This window comes from Malaclemys terrapin, chromosome 1 (assembly GCF_027887155.1).
Source record: "Malaclemys terrapin pileata isolate rMalTer1 chromosome 1, rMalTer1.hap1, whole genome shotgun sequence".
Classification (NCBI taxonomy): domain Eukaryota; kingdom Metazoa; phylum Chordata; order Testudines; family Emydidae; genus Malaclemys; species Malaclemys terrapin.
Window position 1 is genome coordinate 123,304,807 of NC_071505.1, and position 26,201 is coordinate 123,331,007.

At 43.2% G+C, this 26,201-nt stretch overlaps 1 protein-coding gene across 1 annotated transcript in view; it reads right to left on the reverse strand.

The window, feature by feature from the left end:
- Window positions 1-2,963: 2,963 nt before the first annotated feature.
- The window catches only part of EFCAB6 (EF-hand calcium binding domain 6), a 157,965-nt gene continuing 134,727 nt past the window's right edge, over window positions 2,964-26,201 (reverse strand). The window contains exons 26-30 of the mRNA XM_054037841.1: window positions 16,979-17,206; window positions 13,405-13,582; window positions 12,382-12,566; window positions 9,333-9,482; window positions 2,964-5,236 (exon numbers count right to left, since the gene is read on the reverse strand). Coding sequence (XP_053893816.1) covers window positions 5,114-5,236; window positions 9,333-9,482; window positions 12,382-12,566; window positions 13,405-13,582; window positions 16,979-17,206 — 864 coding nt within the window. The 3' untranslated portion in view covers window positions 2,964-5,113. The remainder of the gene's footprint in view (window positions 5,237-9,332; window positions 9,483-12,381; window positions 12,567-13,404; window positions 13,583-16,978; window positions 17,207-26,201) is intronic.

Genomic DNA, 26,201 nt, shown 5'->3' on the forward strand with positions numbered 1-26,201 from the left:
CCCTTGTGAGAGCAGCTGATTACTGAGCATGCTCAGCCCTTCAGCCAATATTTGGGGTTTGGTTTACTGAAGTATATCTAAATATTTTTTCCTCCTGTGTGGTAGTCTTGAATAAGCAGAGACCAATCACCTTCAGACTCTCCAATGCATGAGTCTTTTCTCTGCATTCTGTGTCTCAGCCTGTTGGGATCCTGGAAGTGTGTGGGCAGAAGCCCGCCCACTGCTAAAGGACTTCCCTCAGCCTAAGGGGAGGATCCAAAAGGTCCAGGATTTCAATTAATTACAGGGGATAATTAAAGATATAACAGGGACAGAAGTGCGGTCACAGGGCTAAACGAAGGGAACCTGACAGGGACACCGAGCAGAGAACCCTGGACAGCGCCCGCTGCTCCTCAAAGGCATCAAGGGAGCCAGCGGACACTGCCCAGAGGAACTCTGCCCAGATGCGTGAGACCAGGGAGTAGCGGAAATAGGCCTTCCAGTCACAGAGCACCCCCTCATCTAACATCTTCCTCCTGGTAGTGTAGATGGCTACTTTAGCTAGGGCCAGGAGGAGGTTGATGAGGAGATCTCTCGACTTAGTGGGGCCATGGATAGGGTGTGCAAATATACACAAGTGTGGGGGAGAAGTGTAGCCAGAACCTCAGCAGGAGGTTCTGGAGGAGCTGGAATAGGGGCTGCAACCTGGCGCACATTCAGTGCCTCAGCCTGTATTTAACAGATAGGAGAACACATCGGTAGGACAAGCGGAGGTATCTGGTGGATGGACGAGCAGTCGAACAATGGTCTGATTACGCTCCTTTGCACTGGTTATAATTTCAGTCACTTCAGCCTTCTTCAGACAATTTAGGAGACAAGAATGAGGAAAAATAAACTCATATTGATATTAAAGCTATACTGCAGAGGTGGCACATTCACTCGCTGGCTGGAGGAGGGAATTCCCATCAGTTTCTAGCAGACCTTCTCTGTCCAGTTCAAGAGCAGCAGAGAGAGACTGCAGCAATCTTCTGGGATGGTCTAGGAAGGGCCTGGGTGGGGAAGAGTCAAACTATGCCTGGGGCCTGGAAAATGTCCTCTGAAAGAAAAACACATCTTAAAATCTCCTATTTGCTTTAAACCTGAATTCAGTAAATGACTTTGCAGCTTCATGTTCTGCCTGGACAAGCCTCAAAGGCTCTGTCCATCCAAGCCTTTCCTTTTTTGAAAGTCTCCTACCCTTGGACCAGCAGTGGTGGAGTATTAGTATGGACTGGTGCCATATCTGCTAGACCTGTCTGAGCAAGGCTAGATGTCATGGTGGTGAAAACACCAGTAGCTGCCTGAGCTTGGGCTACACTGACATTCCCACATTTGCTGCCACAGGTGGAGCTGCACCTGCAATGGTGGGAGATTTCCAAAAAGAGCCTAGAGGACACAAGTCCAGAAGTGGCTGTCAAAGAACATATCAGCCCCACTAACTGAAATGGGCATCGTTGACTTACCTTAAGCACTTCAGAGCACCTAGCACATCATGGTTTCTTCATCCGATCAGATGCTGGATGACCATCTATTGCAAGGTAAACGTTACGGGCTAGATTGTGACTTGGACAATGTGCCCAAGCAAGTATGAGTAAGAACCCTACCACGCCTATGCAGATTACCTGGGTGGGTGTAAATGCAACTACTCACCTGCTTATTCCCTCACTGGAGAAGGCAAACTGGGAGGGGAAGGGAATGGGTGGAGCCTTTGCTCCATACCTCCCAATCACTCACGAGAGTGAGTGGTGCAACACAGAGAGCAGGGAAGGAAGTGGTAGTTTACTATTGGTGTAGGCCATCCATGGAGGAGCAAGGGAGAAACAGAGAGGGAATTGTGCCTTAGAAGAGCATCTGAGGCACTGCTACAGCCAGACTCAAGCCCAAAAACTTCAGCCTACGAACTAAGTTTATATTTTATAGAGGGGGATACTTTAAAAAACTCATTACAATGGGCAAGCTACTCCGGCTGGCTGAAACACCTCAGCAAGTCGATGCAGCAGGTCAATAATAGCACAGGGAGCAATCAGTGTAGCATTATCAGGCTGATACTGGTGCTGTTAGAGTGACAGCCGATGGCATAAAAGAAGTAAAGATATTGTAACAGGCACAGGATCAATGTCTTCTGCTTTGAAAATAAATTTCTGAGCTTCGCCTTGACATTTATTTTCATAACTGCTTCGGCTTTGCCTCAGCATTTACATGTAGCAGCAGGAGACCATTATCACGGGATAATGTTCACAACTCCATTGAGGTTATCTATCTCTTAGCGAAAACAAATGGAATCAGTGCCAGTCAATCATTGCTGAATGGCTGACCATTGTTTTCTGATAATAGTTACAAAAAAACATCAAAGAAAGCAAACCCTCTTCTATTGCAAAGTTTATGTATGTAGCAGTTTACCCAGATTATTTCAAAATGCTGGCAGTGGAAATTCAGTTTGTTTTTGAGGTTGGATAAACAGTTGGCAAATGCCATCCATGCCTTTAAGAACTCACTAAAAAAAACAGCATGATTTGATTTGTTTTTACAGCAAAAAGATTGTTCTTTAATCCCTTTGGAGTTGTTGAGTCTGATTTTCCTGCCAGTAGCACTAATGAAAAATACACTGGCATAAAGTGTCAAGAAATCCTGAGACACCCCCTCCTGGAGCCATTTCTCCTGAAGACAACAGAGATCCTGAGATGATTGGAAGCAAGGAGATGACTCCTGAATCTGACATGAATCACAGTAGCTGTGCTACATGCCATAATGCAGCACAGAGATGGAGGTGTTCGTATTGCTTTTGATCTAAAATCGGACCAAATTATCACACTTCCATCCTAGGAACACGAAAGAAAATTTCCTGAACTTTTAGTTTTGTTCTTTTCTTACTAGTAATATATCCTAAAGAAACATCCCTACTTCCAAAAGAATTACTCCAAGTTTTGATTTTTATTATACTTTGTTTAGGTATACTCCAAATAGTAAATTTGGTGAAAATTAATTCTTTTACAACTGCAAACAGCATAGAAATAACACAACTCAATACAGGTATATTGCATTTGAATTTCATTGACTGATGTACATTAAGTGTGGAAAATATTCGTAAAAAAGGAAAGTCTTGAGATCAGTTTTCAGAATAAAATTAAAGATAAAAAGGTTAAATGGATTTTAGATTCTTTTATTTATGTGAATCCGTATAAATTACCTGTAAATGGAACTTGGAACTTTTGCACATTGGGTTGGTAGAGGAGAACCCCTTACATCATTCTAGTTATATACCTAAGCACTAAATGCAGTTCTCATTGAATGGATTTATATGTGGCAAATACTTTTCAAAGAAAATGTAACAAAGTATCCTTTGTGTTACTATCTCAAGTGTATCAATTTTCAAGTATAATTCCTTGAATATATAACAAGTGTTCCTGAACTGTGTGTGATAAACAAAATACAGATCATATTGATATGAGAGATCAAGAACCAAAATCACCAAAGCCAAACAACCCCAAGTCTCATTAACACTTTTCATTTAAAATCCACCAAACATCTTCTTTGAAGTTTCAAATGAGATTAAGTATTTCCTCAGACAAAGCCTGTTTCAAACCCCATTAAAGTCAGTGGGAATCTTTCAGCTGACTTCAATGGTCTTTGGATCAGACCCATAGTAATGGCCGGCAAGTTCACCAGCAATAAGAAAGAGAAATTGTTTGGATGTGCACTACCCCAGTTAGTAGTTACTCTGCTTTGTATTGAAATCTTTGGTGCTACTTTACTAACTCTTTTTAAGATGTTGCTGTAAATGCATTAAAAATGTTAGGTATAGAAAATGTTTGCACCTTGTATGCCTTCATTCAAGCATCCTACCACTGATCACTTTCTAGACAATGACTGAAGAGACTCACCTATAAATCTAGAACTTGTTCTTTGAGAGGTTTCTTTCTCTTTTTTAAAAATAAAGTTATTTTTGATTTGAAGGAAAGCAAAGAAACATGGAAAGCCACCACATATTGTGGTGACATAGAGCTCTTCAGTAGATCAGTGAAAATGACTGAGTGGCAGAGAACAGGTCCAAGATGCCACAAAGAGATGTACTGTCCTAATAGTTACTGAATGTACCCATTTGAGTCTTGATATAAGCCCAGAAAACAGAACCTGCTGATCATAAGTTCACTGCTTACCAAAGAGATTGGCAGCCAAATTAATTATCTTTTAATTTCTCTTTTAAAATCTACATATACCAGAGACACACTAGCTGTGTCTTGACATGTTATCTTTTTCCATTTAAACCTTTCCCCATAATTTTCTAATAGGTGCTCAAACTATTCACTTTCACAAAACCAATAAATCTAACTGGATATTTTACTTTTAGTGCACTATACATTATGAAAAATAGTTTATCCATAAAAATCCATAAAAATAAATCTTGGGTTAACATGAGGAGACGCAAGTTAGAGGTATACACTTCCACATTTGCAGTGACAAATACAATAGTGAATGGCAAATTAGCTCTTTCTAAATTTAATTTTTAACTTCCATTTTTATGTTCAAATATGGGAAAAATTATGGGGAAAGGTTTCATTGGAAAAAGATGACACGTCAAGGCACAGCTAGTGTGTCTGTTCAGAGTATAATAGCTGTTCCATGTCAACATATAAAGCTACTGGAGAGCTAAATATGTCACTGCATGATCAAGTGGGAGGAAAGACAGATTGTAAAGCAGATAATTTTCTAATAATGAAGGATTATATAATTTTCCAAATATATTATTTCTATTATATCTTATAAAAGTGAATAGTAGGCCTTTCAAATCTTTATTGAAATTAAAAAGGGGGGTTAATTAATAATACTTTAATTACAAAAAATATTTTCTTAATTGTATTTCTTTTGCAGATGCCTGTAAGGTCTCAGATAAATGGATTATGTGAATATTAATAGTTCTGTCATGTAGATTTGCTCTACAACCTATGGCCACTGTATTTGTCAGAATTGTAAGTATTTTGAGATTGCTGATGCAAAAAGAAAAGCTATAGTTGGTTAATTTATTAATTAGAAATTATAAATCAGTCATTAGCTCTGTTATCTATAGTTTCTTGCATTTGATGACACCTTCCATTTCCTATTGCAAGAATGCCCGGAGGAAATCATTATAGGAAATTTTTGAAGATAATGATTTATCATAAAATTCCAAAATGTGAAAAAACTCTTCCTCAGTCAGGTTGATGTGATACTGACGCAGCACCTGCAAAATACACAGAATGTTATAAAATCATAGAGAGGTAGGGCTGGAAGCAGGGCCGGCTCCAGCGTTTTTGCCGCCCCAAGTGAAAAAAAAAAAAAAAAAAAAAAAAAAAAAGCCACGATTGGCAGCACTTCGGCGGCAGCTCTACCGCCGCTGCTTCATTATTCGGCGGCAAGTCTTTCCCTCCAAGAGGGACTGAGGGACCCGCTGCTGAATTGCCACCGAAGAGCCAGATGTGCTGCCCCTTTCCGTTGGCCGCCCCAAGCACCCGCTTGCTGCGCTAGTGCCTGGACCCAGCCCTGGCTGGAAGGAACCTCAAGAAGTCATCTGCTCCATCCCCCTGGGCTCAGGCAGGATGAAGTATGCTTAGACCATCCCTGACAGGTATTTCTCTGCATTTAAAAACCTCCAGCAATGGAGATTCAACAACCTCCCAACACCCACAGTGCTCATGTGAAGTTAGGAGCCAAGGGTGAAATTCAGTACTGGGCCCGGGGCTTGCACAAGGCCAATGCACCACATACGTCTCACTTAAACCCTTTGCAAAACTGCCTGAGGGTTCAGCCCCACGGTCTTGAATTTCATAAAAATTCTGTAAAGACCAGAATCTTCCTATTGCCTCCCAGCTTTCTCTTGCCAGCATAGCTCCCCTGGCGGCTGCTCCTGAATCCTCCCTCAGGTAGGAATTTATTGTATGTTGGCCCAAGCAGCAGTTGCTCTCGGATGCCTTGCAGGGATCCACGTGATAGTGCCATTGAGAATAGCTAGCACCTACCCACTTTCTCACCACAGGTGGAGGTTGAATCACATAACACACCCATGACAGGGCTTCCACATGAGCAGGAGATGATGCTAACCAGCTGTGGCTTCTCTCTTTACACCTTGCTTGGGGGATCTGGGTCCCCTCCATCCAAAGAAGTGGAAGGAACAAGCCAGTCCAATATATCTACTCGCTCCACCTGTGAGAACCCTTATGTATGTGGCGATATGCATTTCTGAAGGGGCACTTTAATGAGAGCACTACTGACCAAGTGGTACCTGATGCTACAGACATTAAGGACCAGATTTTTAAAGGTATGGAGATGCCTAAAGCACAGACAAGTGTACAGTGGGATTTTCAGAATTAGGTGCCTAATTCCCATTGAGTTCAGTGATGGTTAGGTGCCTAGGTGATTTGAAAATCCAACTAGGCATCTATCTGCATCTTTAGACACCTAAAGACCTTTAAAAATCTGGCCCTTAATGCCTCAAGGCTAATGAGATGTTCATTTCTGAGTATTACTTTTAGTTTAACGTGCTTCTAAAGCATACATCCTTGCAGGGTACCTGTAGGTGCTGTCCACAGGCTCTGCAATAGTTTGTTGTCCAGCAGGATCTCCACCAGCACCTGACATCTTCTGATCTGGGTAACTCCTTCTGTATTTTACTGGTTGCCACTGATTTTATGTGAAACTCAGATAAGTCTGAGCCAAGCCAGTATCTGAAATCACTATAGTGCTGGTGTTACAGTAACCACATATACGTATGTGTGTCTACTTCAGTTCTTATGCAGAGCACTGTTCACTCCTCCCTTTCCTATATCTCCCAGCCTTGATAACTGAGAAAGTGCTGATAGCAGAGAGCTTTTCCCTACTATAAGTTATCCAAATATCTCTCTGCTCACTTCTTCCATCTTTACATCTCACTTCAATCACACCTCACTGCAACCCCGTTTCTGATTTCTCCCTTCTTTTGGGGTTTATTTGACTGTCTTAACAAAACATTACCTGGCACACAAATGCTCAATGCGTATTGTTTAATACATATAAATGCACTTCGATTGCTTATGCTGCAGTTAATTCCTGACCTCATGAAATCAACTGAAATCTAAGGAGCCGCTGAAGCCAAGTACTTGCCAAGCACACCATCTTTTATGCAACACATTTATTTTGTGTCCGTAATCGCTTAAGGAAAACTTTTTAGAGTAGCACTTAAGCATTGTAGGGGAAAAATCAACTTACCTAATAGATCCTATCACAGAAATGGACTGGTTTCATTTTTCTCTTAATGTAAATAAATTGCTTGAGATAGAGCGGTTTAAATTAAAAAGTTATTACCAAATGCTTGACAAATAAACTTGACATTACACAAAAATTTAAAAAAATACAGTGGGCCCGAGCCTCACCCCTATTCCAGTGACTATACAAGCGTTAGTACAAAGCAGCCAGAAAGCTACTCTCATATAGGGGAAACCTCAGGCCTAAAGCGGATAGAGCTCTATGTATCTTGCTCCCCAACCTTCACGTAGGGGTATGTCTGAAGAACGTATATGTGGTGAGGCTGTACCACACCTTGCTCTGACTGATCCCAGACAATTAGAGCAATTTCTATGAGGTCTCTGCCCTTACTTAGGTCTTCAGTTTGCTTTAAGTTACACCTGGGGACGTTTTGGCTCCTGGCAGCCTCAGGAAGGTGGGGAGCAGAACGATGGCTAACTACTCAGTGCAGTTGAGGACTGGCCCATTATTTTACCAGATGTTTTGAGTGGCAGAGACAGCAGGTGGAGAAGGTCACTGGTTTCTCACTTGGACTCAACGTTAATTAAACAGCTTTATGCATCTTTTTTTTTTAATCCTTGCAACGTGACTGGTAAATGTAGGTAGTTACTGTAGTTCATATTATGAGTTTGATTTCTATTTACAGAAATGTCAAGGATCTTGAAACAAGAAGTAAAATGTATGCTAAGCAGCAATCAAACTCTCCAGAGGTCTGAATCCAGGAGTACAGCACTAATCCCTGGCCTCACAGTGCTATAAGGCACTGCAGGTGAGGCACAGACTTGCAGACACTGAAAAAGGTGTGGTTCTGCTGTTTGGCAAGGTGCTGGATCAAAGAAGCTCATGCAGAGGATACATATCCCTATGTACCACAGATCTGTGTTCTACTGGCAAGGACAGGGGCAGAAAGAGGGGCTAGAGTCATTCCAACTATACAAGGATGTCTGGCTCCTGTAAGTGAAGCAGATCCAGTGGCCTTGTGCCAGAACAGGTGCTCCCAGTTTGGCCAATTAAAGGTGTGTGGCAGCACCTGGGAGCAATAAAAGATCAGCAAGAAACCTAGTGAGTAAGAGGTAGATAGAAGAAGCCAGGAGACTGGTAGAGGTGGTTTCTAGGAAAAGCTATAGTGAGTAGAAGACTCTCAGTAGGCCCTCTTGGGAAGGAGGGAGGAATTATTATGAAGTTACTGGAGAGGCTAACCTGCTGACTTTCCAGATAGGCAGAGCCAGTGCTAGGAGACATGACCAGGGCTGAGGGCTAGGAGGGGCTTCTTGACCAGGGCAGAGCCAGTGAAGGGGCTACTTAGTTGTCTATCCTGAGCCAGGGAAGGCTGGAGAGGGATGAAGGCTAAGAGCAGGAGAGGGTGATACCTAAAGGCTCTTGGAGTCAGAGAACTGAAGCCACTGGGCCAGAGAGGGCTGTGCTGGAGAGCTGGGGTGTGGTGAGGAGTCCTGGTGCTGTATTTAATGTATAGCCTGGATTACAGTGTTGGGATTATGTGTATGGAGTTTTTTTTCCCTGTAACAAAACTAACCCACAAGGGCCATTTGCACTAAAAAAAGACTCTGGGCTGTTTTTTTTTTTTTTTTTTTTTGGGGGGGGGGGGACTTGAAGGGGAAACGGAGACAGGTGTACCTCTCAAACTGTGGCCTGCAACAGGATGGCACTCCAGCTAGGCTGCCTTATGATGAGGAGGAGTACACAAGGCTACTTCCCCCTTCATAAGCGAACATACCAGCTGGTGGGTCACTGGAATCCTGAGGCTGTAGTAGTGACTGCACAGAGGCATAGTAGAAAGCATTTCTTCTCAGCACTTCCCTCTCTCCCTCCCAGGCTTGTGAAGCCCACTTTTCTCAGTTCTGGTGTGAAAGAAGTTGTGCGCTTGCATATGCATTGGAAAGAGGGTGATTATCATTATTATTATTAGCACTTAGTATTAATGTCACAGGAAACAAGTCTGCAAATGTATAGTTGCCATGATTTTAGAAACTGCTTCAGTAAGGTTATTTAGAGACTTTAGTTTTCAGTTTGTTAGTTTTAGATTAGTAAATGCAATTTACCTGCCTGAAATCCTGAACACTTAATAGCCCGCTCCCACTTTCATCATAGGATTTAAACGTTCGTCTCATCGGTCTCCAGCAGTGCAAGATCTGGGGTTGAATTCTTAGCATTGCATTGAAAAATGTCAGGCTCTGCGGTCCAGGACTCCTCTAGCAAAGTGGAGCGGGTGCGGGAGAAAGACGGGCATGTGTTAATATAAAGAACATGGTAGATGAGTGCAGTCATATGCTGAAATGTAAAGGCGTTACAGCGAAATTCTGGTGCAGAATAAATGCTATTAGAGTCTCTTCACCTTTTAATATTCTTCAGCAGGTGAAGTTGAAACACTTAAGCACCATCAAAGCCCAAAATCTGTGTTTGTAAAATTAATGTAATTCTTTATCAGATTTTTTTTAAAACAAAGACCTCAGTGTTTTTATACATGTTACAGAGAAGCAGCAATTAAAGTCACACAGCTGCTCCCCTTCCAAGCCTCTGTTTTCAGTTACTTAACTCTTTGGAAAATTCACTGTTCAGGTTGCAAGTTTTCATATTCAAATTTTGCCAGTGAATTAGCAGAGTACAGTAGGAGGGTAAAAAAACCACTTACATAATTATTTCTTGTAACCAGGTTCTGAACAGTTCTATAGTTGAAATAGCTGGGGCAGGACAGTCGAAATCTAGTATGGGAATAACTGGGGGAGTATTTATTGCCTCTTGTTGTTTTTGACTTTGGTAGGGGCAGCTGTTATTCCAGCCTGCGGGCAGTTGCTTCATGTATGCTGCACAGGGTACTGGAAACTCCAGTTCTATCACAGCATGCAGGGAATGCACAGACAGCACCGTACCGCTGCTATGTGGGGCTGAAGTGGTGTGGGCAGCTGGAGCATTGCCCTGAGCACCGAGCGTGAAATTCACCTTAATCTCAGGAAGTCTAGAGCTAAGGAAGAATTTGCTGTCCAATCATGACTAACTCAGCTGCCTAATGTAAACTTCGGTCAACTATTGTGAGGGCCCCTGTGGACCCTCTTTTACAGTATAAAGAGAGCCCTTCACCTTGGCTGTAGGGACCCAGACTGTTCTCTGTAGCTCAGAGTCTGCATGTCTCCACGGGAGCTAAAGGCCCAGCTTCTTATAGATTCTAAAGCCAGAAGGGACCATGGTGATCATCTGTCTGATATCCTGTATAATATAGACAGTAGAACGTCCCCAAAACAATTCCTTTTGAACTAGACCATATCTTGTTTTTTAAAAAACCCACTGTTGATTTTAAGATGGCCAGTGATGCAGTATCCACCACAATCGTTGGTAAATTGTGCCGATGGTTAATTACTCTCACTTAAAAATTTACACCTTCTTTCCAGTCTGAAGTGTTTAGCTTCAACTTGCAGCCATTCGCTGCTAGACTGAAGAGCCTATTATCAAATAGATATTCTCCATGTAGGTTCTTCTCTGTTAAGCTAAATAGAGTGAACTCCTTGAATCTATCATTATAAGGCATGTTTTAGTCCTTCAATCATTCTCATGGCTTTTCTCTGAACCTCTCCAATTTATCAATATGCTTCTTGAATTGTGGACACCACACCTGGACATGGTATTCTAGCAGTGGTCACACCAGTGCCAAATGCAAGGTTATTTTACCTTTTACTCCTACTTGATATTCCCCAGTTTATGCATCCAAGGATTGCATTAGTCCTTTTGGCCACAGCATTGCACTGATTTTCAGCATTTTCAACTGATTATCCACCACCACCCCAAATCTTCAGAATAACTGCTTCTGAGGACAGTGTCCCCCCATCTTGAAAATATGGCCTACATTCTTAAATTGTAGCTCAATGTATACTTTTACATTTAGCCATATTAAAAAACTCAGATTGTTTGCTTAAGACCAGTTTACCAACCAATTCAGATCACTCTGTATTAGTGACCTGTCCTCTTATTTACAATCCCCGAGTCTCTGTTGCCTGCAAACTTTATTTGGCTTTTGAGGAAAGGAGGGGGTTGAGACCCACAGGATATTTTTATTATTGTTCCTGTCGTGGAAAGGGTTTTTTTTTATTATGCCTATTGGTGTGAATTTGTATACAGTGGAGTGGGTGGAGCAACCTCTTATAAAAAAAATTGTGAAAATTACTTTAAAGGTGCCCAGAAGATGGGATGGGCACTTCATTATACTTAATAAACTTAAATGAATAAATAGAAAATGATACTAGACAAGGGCTCAAATTATGGCTCTATCCATCCCAAGCTCTGAGACAGAATTTCACAGTTTCAAATCTGTGCATAAAGGGAACGTCATGTGAAAAATCTGAAATTGTCTGAAGCAAAAGGTGATAGTTTTGCCTTAGTTTCCATACTGATAATGAACGATTGATAGTTCCTATGAAGCCAGATATACCAGGGGGTACCATTGCCTGTTAAACAGCCTGTAACTTTCCTGTGGGGAATTCCCAGCTGGGAACAGCTAGGTTCTATGCATCTCTCTTCCCTGTATCTGTACAAGCGGCACGTTGGAAGCATGTGTGCTGGTGGTGGGGATGCAGGTCAGGAAGAGTAGACAGAGTGGAATGCATACTGACTATCCCCATCTGGCAGAGTGAGACCATTGACAAGAGGCACAGATTAGAGCTGCTCTCCGCTCTGACTGGGCTGGGCTAGGGCTGAAGCAGAGACTCTGGGAGTAACCATCTTCCTGACAATACCCCCCCACTTTCTGTTGCCTTCAGACGGAATCTAACCCTGAAACTCATCAGCCCAAACTGTCTTCCTCTAGGTCTTTCTTATACCCCTCACCACATTTTTTAAAAAGTTTACAGATATGGTCAATTGCTGATAATTAATCAAACTGTATTTAGATTGTACTATGAACCGGACATGCAGGGCCTGATTCTGGAGATGCTCTGACTAAAGTAAATACCACATGAATAAAATAAGTCAACTGAAGTAACTGGATTCCATGGAAAGTCACTGGGATTCTATGCATACAATGACTATAGCCTCAGGCCCTAAAATACTCTCTTTCTGCATCAGAAACTATCCAGAAACAGTTAGACAAACCCCTGAATGTACCGGTATTCGTGGCTTCTGAATGATCATCCTTTGTAGCAATGAACTTTCTTGTGGTTTCATTAATAGGACACAGCTTTGGAGAAAGTCACAGTATGCAAATTTGTCATTGTTCTTAATGTCGTATTTTGTTGCTATTTGGCTAATCTCTTCTTTACTTAAATCCAAACTGAACTTCTCTGCTATGGCTGAAAGAAACACAGAAATAACAAATGATAATCAATTTGCTATCCTTGCAAATAGGTGACTTTTGTATCAAAACAAAATTCAGATTGACTAGTTATTAAGGATATGTTGACAGGCCACCAGTTCCAGTGACTGTCACATAAATGGATTATCTGGATCCTGCTATACATGGGGGGGGGAGGTGGAGGAAACAATTCCATTTAGCAGGATAACAGGTAAGTGATAAAACTTTAATGAGCTTTAAAGACAGCGCAAGAAATAAGCCCAATATTAGTTGAGCTGTAACTGTTCCTATACGAATGGTATACGAATCTATATGATATTATATAGGCAAAAAGTCGGTCCTGTCCATGCAGATACCCTGATTGGGGAAAGAGGGCACAGAGAATTGTCCCCCCATGACTCCACAGCAGAAGAGCAGCAAACCTATCTAAGAATGAAATTCTGCTCCCATTGAAATATATAAAAGTCTTGTCATTCACTTCAATAGGACCACTTGAGGGAGCGCAAGAGAAAAGGTCCGGGGCCTGTACTTACTATCACTCCCCAGCTCCACAAGGGAGTATTCTACTGGGGAGTGTGGCCAGTCTTCCAGTACATATGCTATGCTGTGTAGCAAACACCAGCTAAAACCATGTTCTCCCTTTCAAATGAGCAGCAAAGTCTGACTAGTAGTGCATTCCCCCAAACCTCACTCGAGCAATTCTGCATTACAGAATTAGATCGCTCATACAGCTGATATCACTTGTTGAGGGTAGTGTTTTCCCATAGACTGGCACCTAGAAAGAAACTGAAGCACATTTTAACATGAGGGAACACTATTTTCAGATGGCAACAAACCTAAGAAATCGGATGTTGAGATTTCTCCTAGTCGGTCAACATCCTTCTCTCTACAGTCTTTCAGTATTTCTCTCCAGGAATGTTGAATGATCTTTCTTATTTTATTTTCTATTGGTTCACAGTTCAGTAAAGGTGGGGACCATGCCATTGCAGTACGAGGCCGGCTGGACATTGGAGTCTAAAGTAACAGGCAAATTTGAATATTTAGATAGACAAGACACAAAAAATCCCAGTTCTAGTGCTTCAGAACTTTAGCATACCTCATGCATCCTTATTTATGATCTGATTTGTGTCAGCATTAAAGTAAAAATGCTTCTACTTGGATGAACATATTAGTAGGCTTGAAATTGATCTACCTTGAATCTACCGAGTGTTTTTCTGTCTGTAATTTCTTGAGTCTGCTCAACTCATAGCTCAGTTGTATACATTCCCCCTTGAACCTATTGTTCCTTAAGTGGCAGATATATTTGTTTTTAAAAGATATGTAATTTGATGTCAATCTCACAATAAATAGATCGATGCACAAGTTCTTGGATACCGACAATTTAAAGCAAGTATACCAATTTGCTTACTATAAATTTTAACAGTAAGTACAAGAACCTTATAATTAGGCTTGACAGTATTCGATTTTTATCAGTAAATGTCAGTAAACAAAGATTTCACCATATACACATAACCCAACAAAAATATTTTCATATATTATAACTGAAATTTACAGACAGGCAAAGTAAAAAAAAAAAAAATGCGGCTTGAGAATTTAATAGAGTTTGATATAGGAATATTTATTTTGTAGATTTCAACATGTAGTGTTGACAATTTGTGTTTTAATGGTTATAAAACTAACTTCTAAAATCTCAAAATCTACTGTCATAAATAACTGCTGTCTGACCCCTCGCTTTGTATGTTCTCCCTATAATTTCCCACAACTGAAAATCTAAATCAATAGATGTCAAAAATGCTTAAAAATAAACATCAATATTATTTGTCAATTACCAAAAAAAAAACCAAATTCTGCCAAGCCTACCTATAATGTGATCATATATTCCCCTCTCTTTAGGCTGGAGAGGAACAGTAAAGCCCCATTCTAACAGAAAAGAATTGGAAGGGTGCAGAGTATGTTCCCTGTATATTCTCCAACCACCTCTTTCCCTTCAGAGATCACCACAGGGGAGCTCTCCTCTGCAGCAGAAGAGGGTGTGACCAGGAGAAGGGGAACAATTATTCTTTGTAGTAGGTTCCTTACTCAGTAGAATTTATGATTCATTCTGAGAATGAGGGATTAAGCATGGGCTTGTAAGCCCTCAGCCTTTAGCAGTATGGTGTGAGCTGCACTGACATTTGTGAAGGGAGCCAGAGTATAATGCAATATTCACTGGGTCTTTGCTGTGTATTCTTGCAGATCTCAGGCTTGCATCATAAATCTTGGCCATGATCCTCATACCCCTTTTATGCACAGCCACGAGGGCACTTTTAGGGAGATGCATGGCGATGAGGTTGAACTGGGGCTGTTCCAGAGATGTGCATTTTGGGGGGCCTGTGCTCCTCTTCTATGATCTTTCTGGGTCCAGATCCAATTCCCACTGAAGTTAATGAGGAAAGTTCCGTTGACTTCAGTGGGAATTTGATCAATCCCTTAGTCAAAAATGAAGCATGTGACCAACTGTCAGTCCTCTCCAATGCAAGGACTTACAGATCAATAATCAAGTTCACAACAGGCCAATGCTTTTAGACTTACCAACTGTGGGAAGTTTGTTGCATCTTTAAATCTATTCAATTGGCTACCGCTTTTTCAACAGCTAAACATCTAAGTATAGTCAGCAGTAATATGAATCATTTTTTCCAAGCACTGAAGAATTTATAAGCTGCTGACTAGAAGAATATACAGCCAAGAGATTCAAACTGTCAGGAGGAATATTGGCTAACTCTTTCATTCTATCTTCTATGAATGTTAGTGCTTGGGAGAGATGCCAGAGAGATATTCCAGGAGACTGCAGTCCTGGAAAGCTGTAGTGGAAAAACTCCCCTACATTGCCCTGTCAAGGTGCTTCTAACCAAAATGGGAGATGGGGCCAGGTTAGTCCCTCTGTCCATCAGTCTTTGGCTCCGTGCTGAGTCTGAAGAGAAGGCTGACAATTGTGATGGTAGATTTTGTGACCCAGGTAAACATTCACCAAAAACTGGACTCAGACCACCAATACATTTCCTAGAGACTGCCTGTGGCGGGTTTTGTACCTCATCAACCCCTTTGATTCAAGGGGGGGGGGCAAGGTTAACCCCGCCTCCCTGCATCTACGTCAGTCTTACTACCTCCCCGGTAGTCAGGGCTGTATGGCCCAATGTCCAGAGTCCCTCAAATCTGCCTTCCCCAGTGGCCAGAGTCCCTGTAGTGCGCTCCTAAAGCAGTGGGAGCCAATGGCCAGAGTCTCTCTACACTCTCTTCGCCCAGCAGGATAGTGCAGCCTAGTGGCCAGAGTCTCTCTAAATTCTTCCCCTCGGGGGATAGCATGGCGCAGCGGCCGGAGTTCATCTACCTCCTTTGGGGTGAGAGAGAGGGGTCAGTGAACTGTCATCCCCCAAAAAGGGAGGGGGGTTAGAGACCCCCAGTAGGGGAGCCCAGACCCACCTGCCTTCACCGGGCTTTGACCCAGGGCCCTGTCAGTGATGGCGTGATCCACCACGGGTCAGCAGGGAATCCTACTGCAACACGCTGCCCTCAGAGTGGTGGGAGATACCACTCCTTTCCCTGAGTAACTTCCTACCAGTCCTCCAAATGTAGCAGTCCTTGTGGCATCAGGGTCTCCAGGTTCCTCAGCACCCGATGCTCCCTGGGGTTCCCACAACTGCCAGTCTCTGGGCCTGCTTCCTGGCTCCTTAGCTCCCTCCTGGAAGGGTTGCAACTGCTCCTGGGCCGGAGCTTCTGCTGGGCATCCTCCTTCCCCAGCCGCCAGCCCTGACTGAGTGGTTCTGCAGGCTTTTATGCTTGACTCCCGGTTGGAGCATGCCCAGCAGAGCCTGAGGGGGCGTGGCTTCCTCTGCCAGCAGGGAAGGGTTAACTCTCTCAGGCCCAGTGCGGGGCCAGTCCGCCCCGTCACACTGCCTAACAGCTATCAGAGGTTAATAACTTTCGGTCAATACTAGCTTGGGCTGGTGACCTACAAGTAAAAATCTTACATTTTTTATGTTGCTTTTTCATCATCTGAGCTTTTATGGCTGGGCCTGTTTACTTTGTTCCCACAAATGTGACTGTCCTATGTTAAATAACAGGTATTTATTTGCAATATGACCTATTTGTGAGTTAGTAGGACAATGGCCAAGATCCTCAGCAGGTATAAACAGCATAACACCATTGATTTCAATTGAGCTACTCAGTTTATATCTACCGAGGATCAAGTCCATTTTTTTATCATCCCAAATTCTCTGCTAAGTGCCAAAGCTTCTTATCAACAGACATTTGGATCTGATCTGATGCCCAGTGAAGTCAATGGGAATATTTTCATTTACTTCTATTGGTATTGGATCAGGCCCTTAATAAACGTGAAAACCTAGAAAAGTCCTTAAGTGATCAAACACCTACTTTTACTTGACCTAATGGAGAAGATGCTGTCTTGGGACGTGAAGGTTGAGAAGGTAACCGTGACCCAGGCTCAGCAGGGGTAGTGGGCTTGGAGGAACATGGAGCATTGTTTGTGGATGGAGTATCTGATGGCATTGTCACTACTTTGGAGTTGAACTTCTTCAAAAAATCACAGTACTTCAGTTTTCCATCGGCATCAACAGGCACTATATTCCAGAGGTTTTCAAACTAATGGAGAAGCAAAAGACCATTTTTGTAAATGCTAGCTGGAAAAGTATATTATGTACTAAGACTGTTAAAGACATTGTTGAAAGTGACTTGGAATGACAGGAATCCTAGGGCCTAAGTTAATAAAAAAATTTACAGCTTCTCTGCAGAAGTCTGTGTAAGTCTGGGAAAACAATGAAAAAGGGATTTCTGTAGGACATTTTTTAATTGAACTGGGCCCTTAGTGAGCTGTTTAAGACCATTAAACCTTCTGATTAGACACAGTGACTGAGCAACAGTATATAAGAATGCTTTAACAGAAAATGTAAATCAAATGCACGATGCACCTGCATCCTGTCTAAATACCATGAAGCAAGTTTCTCATTCTGTCAGGTGCACCTAAATTCTACTAACATCTCAACAGGCTGTTCAGATTTTTCAGTTATTGTATTTGCATCAACAATTTTATTTCACTCTGAGGGCAAAAATGTCTCATTGCAAAACTTAAATGAATGCCGTAGGAAAACTTTACAGCCTTTTACAGCCTTATATCGTTAAAATATAGTGTCATGAACTGCATCAGTATAATACACAGTATTACTTCAGAAGAGATGGGGCCAGATTCAGATACCCTTATCATAGGTGCTGGAGCTAGGGGTGCTGGGGGTGCTGTTGCACACCCTAGCTTGAAGTGGTTTTTATCATATACAGGGTTTACAATTTGGTTCAATGGCTCTCAGCACCACCACTATACAAATTATTCCAGCACCCTTGACTCTTATTATTCATGCATGAATGGTCCCATTGATTCCAATGGGATTACTGGTACAGTAAATTAGTTGAACTACCTCTATATTCCAGACTTGTCTCTTTCTGTCAAAACTAAAATTTCAGCCTTTCTCACAAGTCTTCATGAATGTCTAGCCATCAGCTCGGGCTCACCATGGCTAAAACAGAACTCTTGATCTTTCACCTCATAGACTCCCCCATCTCCTTTCCTGATCACCATGGATAACACCACTATCCTGCCAGTCACCAAGGACCAAAACCTGGGTGTCATCTTTGACTTGGCCCTCTCTCTAGATCCTCACATCCAGGCTATATCTACATCTGGCAAATTCTCTCTGCATATCATCTCTAAGATATAGCCTTTCCTATCCATCCACACACACTCTTGTCCATCTCACCTCTTGATTACTGCAACATCCTTCTCTCTGGCATTGACCAATCAAATCTTGCCCAACTCATATTAATTCAGAATGCTGCTGCAAAGGTCATGTTCCTAGCCTGTCACTTTACATCTTCCCACTGGTTCTGTCTTTTCTGTCATACCAAAAAATGCTATTTGTCTTCACTCTGAAGGCCCTTCACCCCACCCATCATCTCTCATTCATTATTGAAACATCACACCTGCCTTTGACAGACCCATTAAGTCAACATCTATGGTCCATTTGTTAAATTTTCAAACAGGCAACTTGTGGTTTCTCCCATGCTGCCCCATATATTCAGAGGAGCTTCCCATAAACAGCTGCAAAACTATCCTTAAAACTTTCCATTTCTGTGATGCTGACTAAAAAAAATAATGGGCTGCTGGTATTCTGATACCATTGCCTTGCATGCTGACCAATACCATCTCATTGTTTCCTTGTATTCTCTAGTCCAGGGGTCGGCAACGTTTGGCACGCGGCTCACCAGGGTAAGCACCCTGGCGGGCTGGGCCAGTTTATTTACCTGCTGACGTGGCAGGTTTGGCCGATCGCAGCCCCCACTGGCCGCGGTTCGCCGTCCTGGGCTAATGGCCCGAACCTGCCATGTCAGCTGGTAAATAAACTGGCCCGGCCCGCCAGGGTGCTTACCCTGGTGAGCCACGTGCCAAACGTTGCCGACCCCTGCTCTAGTCTATCTGTATTCATCTGTTGTCTCTTGTCTTATACTCTTATTGCAAGCTCTTTGCAGCAGGGCTCTTTTTGTTCTCTGATCAGACCCCAAGTTGTGAGCTCAATGGGGTCTGATCCATGACTAAGGCTCCTAGGTACTACCACAATCAAATAATAATAAAGAATCTGGCCCAATGGCAACTTACAGAATTCTAAGGGCCAGACTGCAATACACTTATCCACACTGAATAGTACTTTATTCCACAAGTAGTTCCATTGACTTAAATGGGACTACTCATGGTATAAACTACTAATCAATGTAAGTAAGGGTATCACACTTCACAGTCAAATGAGTCACACTAAACCATGCTTCAGTAGGCAGTAGCACTCCTTTTAAAGCCTTCATTTCTGATTTTTTTTCTAAATATAATCAAATTGTGAAACTTAAACTGCTCTTGACTTAAACTTTTTTTCAGCAGAAACGTATACCCTCAAGGAAGCTAGTCACCCATAGGGCTTTGGTGGATATGGCAAGCTTGCAGTCAAACTTCAAAGGGCAAACGTATATTTTGAACGTTCTTTCAACTTTCCCCCATTGGCCTGGCTACTACCATGTCATGAATTATAAAAAAAAAAAAAATACCTCACATTTCATTTGAGGATCTCGAAGTGCTTTACAAACTTTAAATATTACAGCCACTTTTGGGATGGCATATAGCAACAATTGAGTTCAAGAAGAGAAGAAGCAGAATGTTCATACAATGGAAACTGTAGAAAAGGAGGGAGAGAGTTTTAGGTATATACACTATAAATACCTGCCTGGAATTTGGCAATAGCACCATGGCTAAGCCCTCTACTTTTACAGAACGGTCCAGGACAACAGAGTCTTGATTTTTCCATTGCTTCACTAAGAATGACCAGACCATGTGAAACTTATTTTTAATATGAAATACTCCATTTATAACAGGGGTGGGCAAACTTTTTGGCCCGAGGGCCACATAGGGGTAGGGAAGGAGGGCCGGGTAGGAGAGGCTGTGCCTCCCCAAACAGCCTGGCCCCCGTCCCCCTATTCGCCCCCTCCCACTTCCCGCCTCGTGACTGCCCCCCTCAAAATTCCCGACCCATCCAACCCCCCTTGCTCCTTGTCCCCTGACCGTCCCCTCCCAGGACTTCCTGCCCCTAACTGGCCCCCGGGATCCCACCCCCTATCCAACTCCCCTTTCTCCCTGTCCCCTGACTACCCCGACCCCTATCCACACCCCTGACAGGACCCCCGGGACTCCCATGCCTATCCAACTGCCCCCTGCTCTCTGACTGCCCCCCCAGAACCCCTGACCCATCCAACCCACCCTGCTTCCTGTCCCCTGATTGCCCCAACCCCTATCCACACCCCTGCCCCCTGACAGGCCCCCGGGACTCCCACGCCTATCCAGCCCCCATTTGCCATTCCCTGACCGCCTCCCCAGAACTTCCGCCCCAGCCAACTGCTCCCTGTCCCCTGACTGCATCCCAGTACCCCCCTTTCTCGCCCCCTTACCATGCTGGAGCCAGCCACGCCGCCCCGCTGCCCAGCAGGAATGGTGTGCCAGAGCGCTGGCGGCGCAGCGAGCTGAGGCTGCGGGGGAGGGGCCGGGACCAAGCCTCCCCAGCCGGGACCTCAGGGGCCAAGCAGGACAGTCCTGCAGGTCGGATGTGGCCCGCCGGCCGTAGTTTGCCCACCTCTGATCTATAGTGTTACATGGATTCCAACTGAGCCTTTCTAATGTAATTAAAAGTTGGGCATCATCCAGAAAGGGATAACGGTGAGGTCCTTTGTGTCTCTATCCTGGCAATGACCATTAGTAACACTTGAGTAAAGACTTTGAGCAATAACAGCCTTAACAGCAGGGTCTTGTATTAGGAGCAGAAATTGCTGTATACAGATTGGAAAGATCTGCCATGGCAACATCATATAGATGTATGTACGCATGGCTTTGCAGGGCCTGTCAACATCAAAATATCACCTGAAGAGACAGAGCTTGATTCTTTCTTACATAATATCTGGCAGTATAAAGGGGCCTTTGTGTAAATGAGAATCAGGCCCACCCTGCTAGTTGCTATCATGGATGGCAGAGTTTCCATCCCATTATTTTTATTTTGTCATCTGCTTATTGAGCTTTATTAGCTGTAAAACAGCTACCATGCCCCTTGACTGCTTTTTTACTCTAAAGACTATGGAATCCAAGCCGGAGGACTCTTCAGGTGAAGAGGGGAGGCTTTTTGCTCCTAAAAAGGGAAAGTGAAATACTTCATACCTTGATTCTGGGCGCTGCCCATTCTCCCTCCCAACCTAGGGTCTGGTTTTAGGCCCATTCTTTAGCTGTCGTGTTGAGAGTTTTACTTGGAATGAAGAAGTGTTTTGGATTTTCTGTCAAGACTTTCCTCTGGGTTGATGTTCCTGGCTCATTTCATAAGTCATATTAATTTTATATCATTCTAGTTTTTAAATCAAAATGTTGTCCAGGGCACAGTCAAATGCCTCACAGAAGTCTAAGTATTACATCAACACTATTACTTTTGTCATCCAAACTTGATATTACAAGTTGTTTCACAGAATTTATTTCCCATAAACCCATGTTGATTGGCATTAATTATATTACCCTCCTTTAATTCTTTATTAATTCAGTCTTGTATCAGCTGCTCCATTATCCTGCCTGGGATCGATGTCAGACTGACGGGCCTATAATTAAGGCTAAGATTTTGTTACAGATATTTTTAGTAAAAGTCACGGGCAGGTCAGGGCAATAAAGAAAAATTCACAGAAGCTGTGATCTGTCCATGACTTTTACTAAAAATATCTGTGACAAAATGGGGATCTGCAGGGCAGCTGCACAGCAGCTAGGAGCTGTGGGGGTCCCCACCGCTTGCAGCAGCTGGGGGCTGCAGGGTATCTCTGCTGCCCTCAGCTCCAAGGGGTCCCCCCGCCAGCTGCAGCGGCCAGGAGCTGCTGGGTAACTCCTGCAGCTCTGGGGGCCCGCAGTGGCTGGGAGCTCGGGGGTTCCCCCCCCCTCACACCTGTGGCAGCTGGGAGCTCAGGGGTTCCCTCACTGCCCAGGAGCTTGTGGGTTCCCCTGCCAGCCGCGGCAGCCAGTGCTTGGGGGTTCCTCTGCCACCGGCGGCAGCCAGGAGCTGTAGGGTACCCCCACCACCTGTGGTACTCTGGAGCTCCCTGCCCCCGTGTGCAGCAGGGGAAACCCCAGGCTCCTGACCATCACAGGCTGAAGTCACGGAGGTCATTGGAAGTCACGGATTCCGTGACTTCCACAACCTCTGTGATTAAATTGTAGCCTTACCTATAATTACCCAGGTCATCCCATTTATACTTTTTAAATACTGGCACAATATTAGGTTTCTTCCAGTCTTCCCCATTATTCCAATGATCGTTATCTGGATGATAGTTACCTGCTGATTCAAACACGTCTAACGTTAGTAACTGCTGTTTAACATCCTCCTGAGATGGAATGGAAAGTGTTCTCATATAATATGACTACATCATCTGTTTTTTTCTCACATACAGAAGAAAAATATTTATTCAACACTCTTGCCTTTTCTGCATTATTATTGATAATTTTACCATTTCCATCTAGTAAAGGACCAATACCATTGTTGGGATTCTTTTTGTTCCTAGTATACTTAAAAACCTTCTTGGTGTCATCAACTCTGTTGGCCATTGATATCTTCTTGTGTCCCTTTGCTTTCCTTTTCAATTGTCTATAATTTGTAGCGTCTGACTTATGTTCATTACTATCAACTTCCCCTTTCTTCCGTTTATAACATATTATTTCCTCCGTTGTTGGATTGTGGCTTTTGGAGCATCTAGTAAAGTGTCCGTAAACAATTCCCTCTTATCATTCACATTTTTCTGTTTAAATTCTTCCTCCTAGCTAATTTGGCTCACAATTGTTTTCAGCTTTGTGAAATTGGCCCTTTTAAAGCACCAAGTAGAGATAGTTCTGGTCTGGACTTTATTCTGTTTGCACATTATAAGTATGATCAAGTCGTGATCACTCATATCTAACCTGCCATTAATTTTTAATTCTGTGATCAGTTCCTCTTTGTCTGTCAAGGCAAGATCTAATATAGAATCCCCCCTTTTTGAGTTAGGAAATTGTCATCTAGAACATTTAGAAACTCCAAGGATGTTTTAGTACTGGAGGCCTGAGACATCCAGCATATGTTACTCTACCTGAAGTCCCCCAAGATCATACAGCCTTTTCCCCTATACATTATAAATAAGTGTGTGAGAAGTCAGTTTTCCTGTTTCCTAATGTCATCTGGTGGTCTGTAGCAGACACCAACTCATTCCCATCTTGTGCTTTATCTCTAGGACATTAATCCATAAGCATTTAAGACAATTTCTTCTGAGTTACCAGTAACATGAAAACAGATAATGCCATTGTTGACATAAAGAGCCACTCCTCCTCCCATTTTTCCCACTCAATCCTTCCTAAATAGGTTATAACCATTATTTTAACATTCCAATCATCCAAGTCATCCCACTAGGCTTCAATAGTACCAACTAGATCAAATTTATGCCATAGGGTCACAGTCTTGGCCACAGTTTGGAATCTAGCTGTGAAATGCGGGGACTTGGAAATCCATGGATGTATCTGCTATGAAAAAAGTCACTCGGGACACTTTGTAGAAAGCAGTGAGGAATTCTTTATTGTTTAGAGGATCCACATTTTTCAGGTTGTCGCATCATGACATGGCTGCTCTTGTGAAGCAGGAATGATGGACAGTTGCTGAGCTACTGACATCTCTGCTCAGGCTGCCTTCTATTTTTCTACCCACCCTGCCTTTGGGGGCAGACATCCCATTCTGACAGAATAACGATAACTCCAGCCAAGGAAGCTGCAGCACTATCCACATTTGGTTTAGCAGATATAGAATCTGGGAGGAGGGTGAGGGGCTGGATTCCATTGTCTCAGCACTGCAGGCTAATCAGAGTCATTCTTGCCAAATTCAAGCTGCAGGCAGGGCATAAAAAGCTCCACGGAGGCTGCAGCTGATCCAGTGGGAGCTTTAGCAATGTAGCTGAGCAGTGGAGGAGATTTCCTAGAGAGAAGCTCCAAACCACTGTCACTTCCTTTGCCCCAGGAGGATGAGAGACCAAACAGCTGCTGAGAAAGAAGATTAGTTGCTTAGCAACCAGCCAGCAACTAACTCTTATGCCTGCCTCTGTTGTTATTTATTATTTGTGTTATCATAACGCGTAGGAGGCCCAGTCATGGCTCAGGATCCCACTGGGCTAGGCACTGGACAAACACAGAACAAAAAGACAGTCTCTGTCCCAAAGAGTTTACAATCTAAAGTATATGACAAGAGACAACTGATGGATACAGACAGATCAATAGTACAAGAAAACAATCAGTCTGAAAGAAGCAGCAACAGAAAACTGCAAGTACCTGCAGTACCTTTATCCTGCATGACAGCAGGATAAAGAGCACCAGTTCCAACTTCAGAGAACCAATGAACCAAGGGCACCCCAAGCAGGTGCCAAAGAACCTAGAGCAAAACCTCACACGACACCCCAGCCAATGCACCTCAGCAGAGGGGATTGAAGATCAGACATAGCAGCATACCCCACCTGCAAGGAACCCAGATCAAGACCCTTGACCAGATCTCACTGAAAACACGCTAGCTCGGGGGCCTGTATGATCAGGAACATGGCCAGCGACTAGATCGTTTTCTGTTTACAAATCACTTATCATTTCATTGGGAACATCAGTACAATCCAAAGAAGAATCTGCAGCAGTGTCCATCCAAAAGAGCTTAGCATGGAGCTGGTGAACTGTGCCAATAAGTCTTGGTATTAGAAGACTTTCAACTTTTATTTGTCTTTTCCCGATTGTTAGTTTTCTCCCTGCGAAGGGGAGCATGGAAACCAAAGCCACCAGCTTGCTGACTGATGCTGGTGAAGCTTCCTCTGGAAGCTCAGTCAGACAGTAAAGTTATTATCACAAGCAAATGACAGAAGACACTTATGAAGACTACTATAAAGAAAATGAAGGAGTCCCTGTGTACCACTGCCAGACAGCATGGATGAATTTGCTGACATAGTTTCCTCTAGCAGCTGATCTCCTAGCCAGTGCCTACAGAAGTAATCTGACTACTCATGAGTCATTCTCAAGAACAAGAAATATGGTTATTCAACATATGCGAATATGAAGAGTCAGAGAATTGAAAAATTGCAAGGAACTCAGCTGTCTATGAAGTGGGTGAACTGTAGTTACTTTGGCAACAGTAAGTCAGTGCAGCAGGTGGTCCTATGGAACACAGTTCTGAATCAGGGGCTATCAAAAGCACATCTTGCGCCTGAAAAAATATTCACTGAAGCAGTCAAGCAAATGTTGGAAAATACAGTGGCCAAGAGGGTATCTGTCCAAGAGAAAAAAACCTCCTGGCAAACAAAAATCACAAATGATAAAAGGACTTTTACAGATTTCTCTGTTGATATGGAAGTACAGGAATTTAATGGAATCAAGATGGGATAAGCTCTTCAGTCAAACTGTGTGCAGGTTTTGTAGGGAGCAGGGCAGAAACTTGCCACTTGAGAAGAAACTCCTGGAGTCCTTGTGGCTCCGATAGATACAATGTATTCAATGTCCCTTGGAAAGCAAGGCCGTTGCAGAGGATGAAGTCTCTGTCTCTCCATGACCCAGTCAACTCAGCTAATCCGTGTGATGGCTGATGTGAGCACAGCAATACAACTGGACTTGAGAAGTCCTTGGCTCAGGGAGATGTAAAGACTACTACTGTATCCAGACACTGCACAGGGCACAAGGATGGAGGATTTCTTACATCCTCTCCCCATCTTGTGCACCAGTGTATAGTCTAGACCTAATAAAGTCCTTTGAATAAAACACTTACAGCCAGATCCTCAGCTGGTGTAAACTGATATAGCTCCATTGCCTTAACTGGAGCTCTGCCTCCTTACACCAGCTGAGAATCTGACCCTTAGACCAAGCTGTTTTGACTTCCAACCTGGCTTGCAGGATCTGGCATATAGAAAGCTTTAAAAATGGTCAGAAGATGCAAAAGAAAAAAGTAGACTTGGAGCCCAATTTCCCCTTGTATAAATGTGTGTAACTTCCACT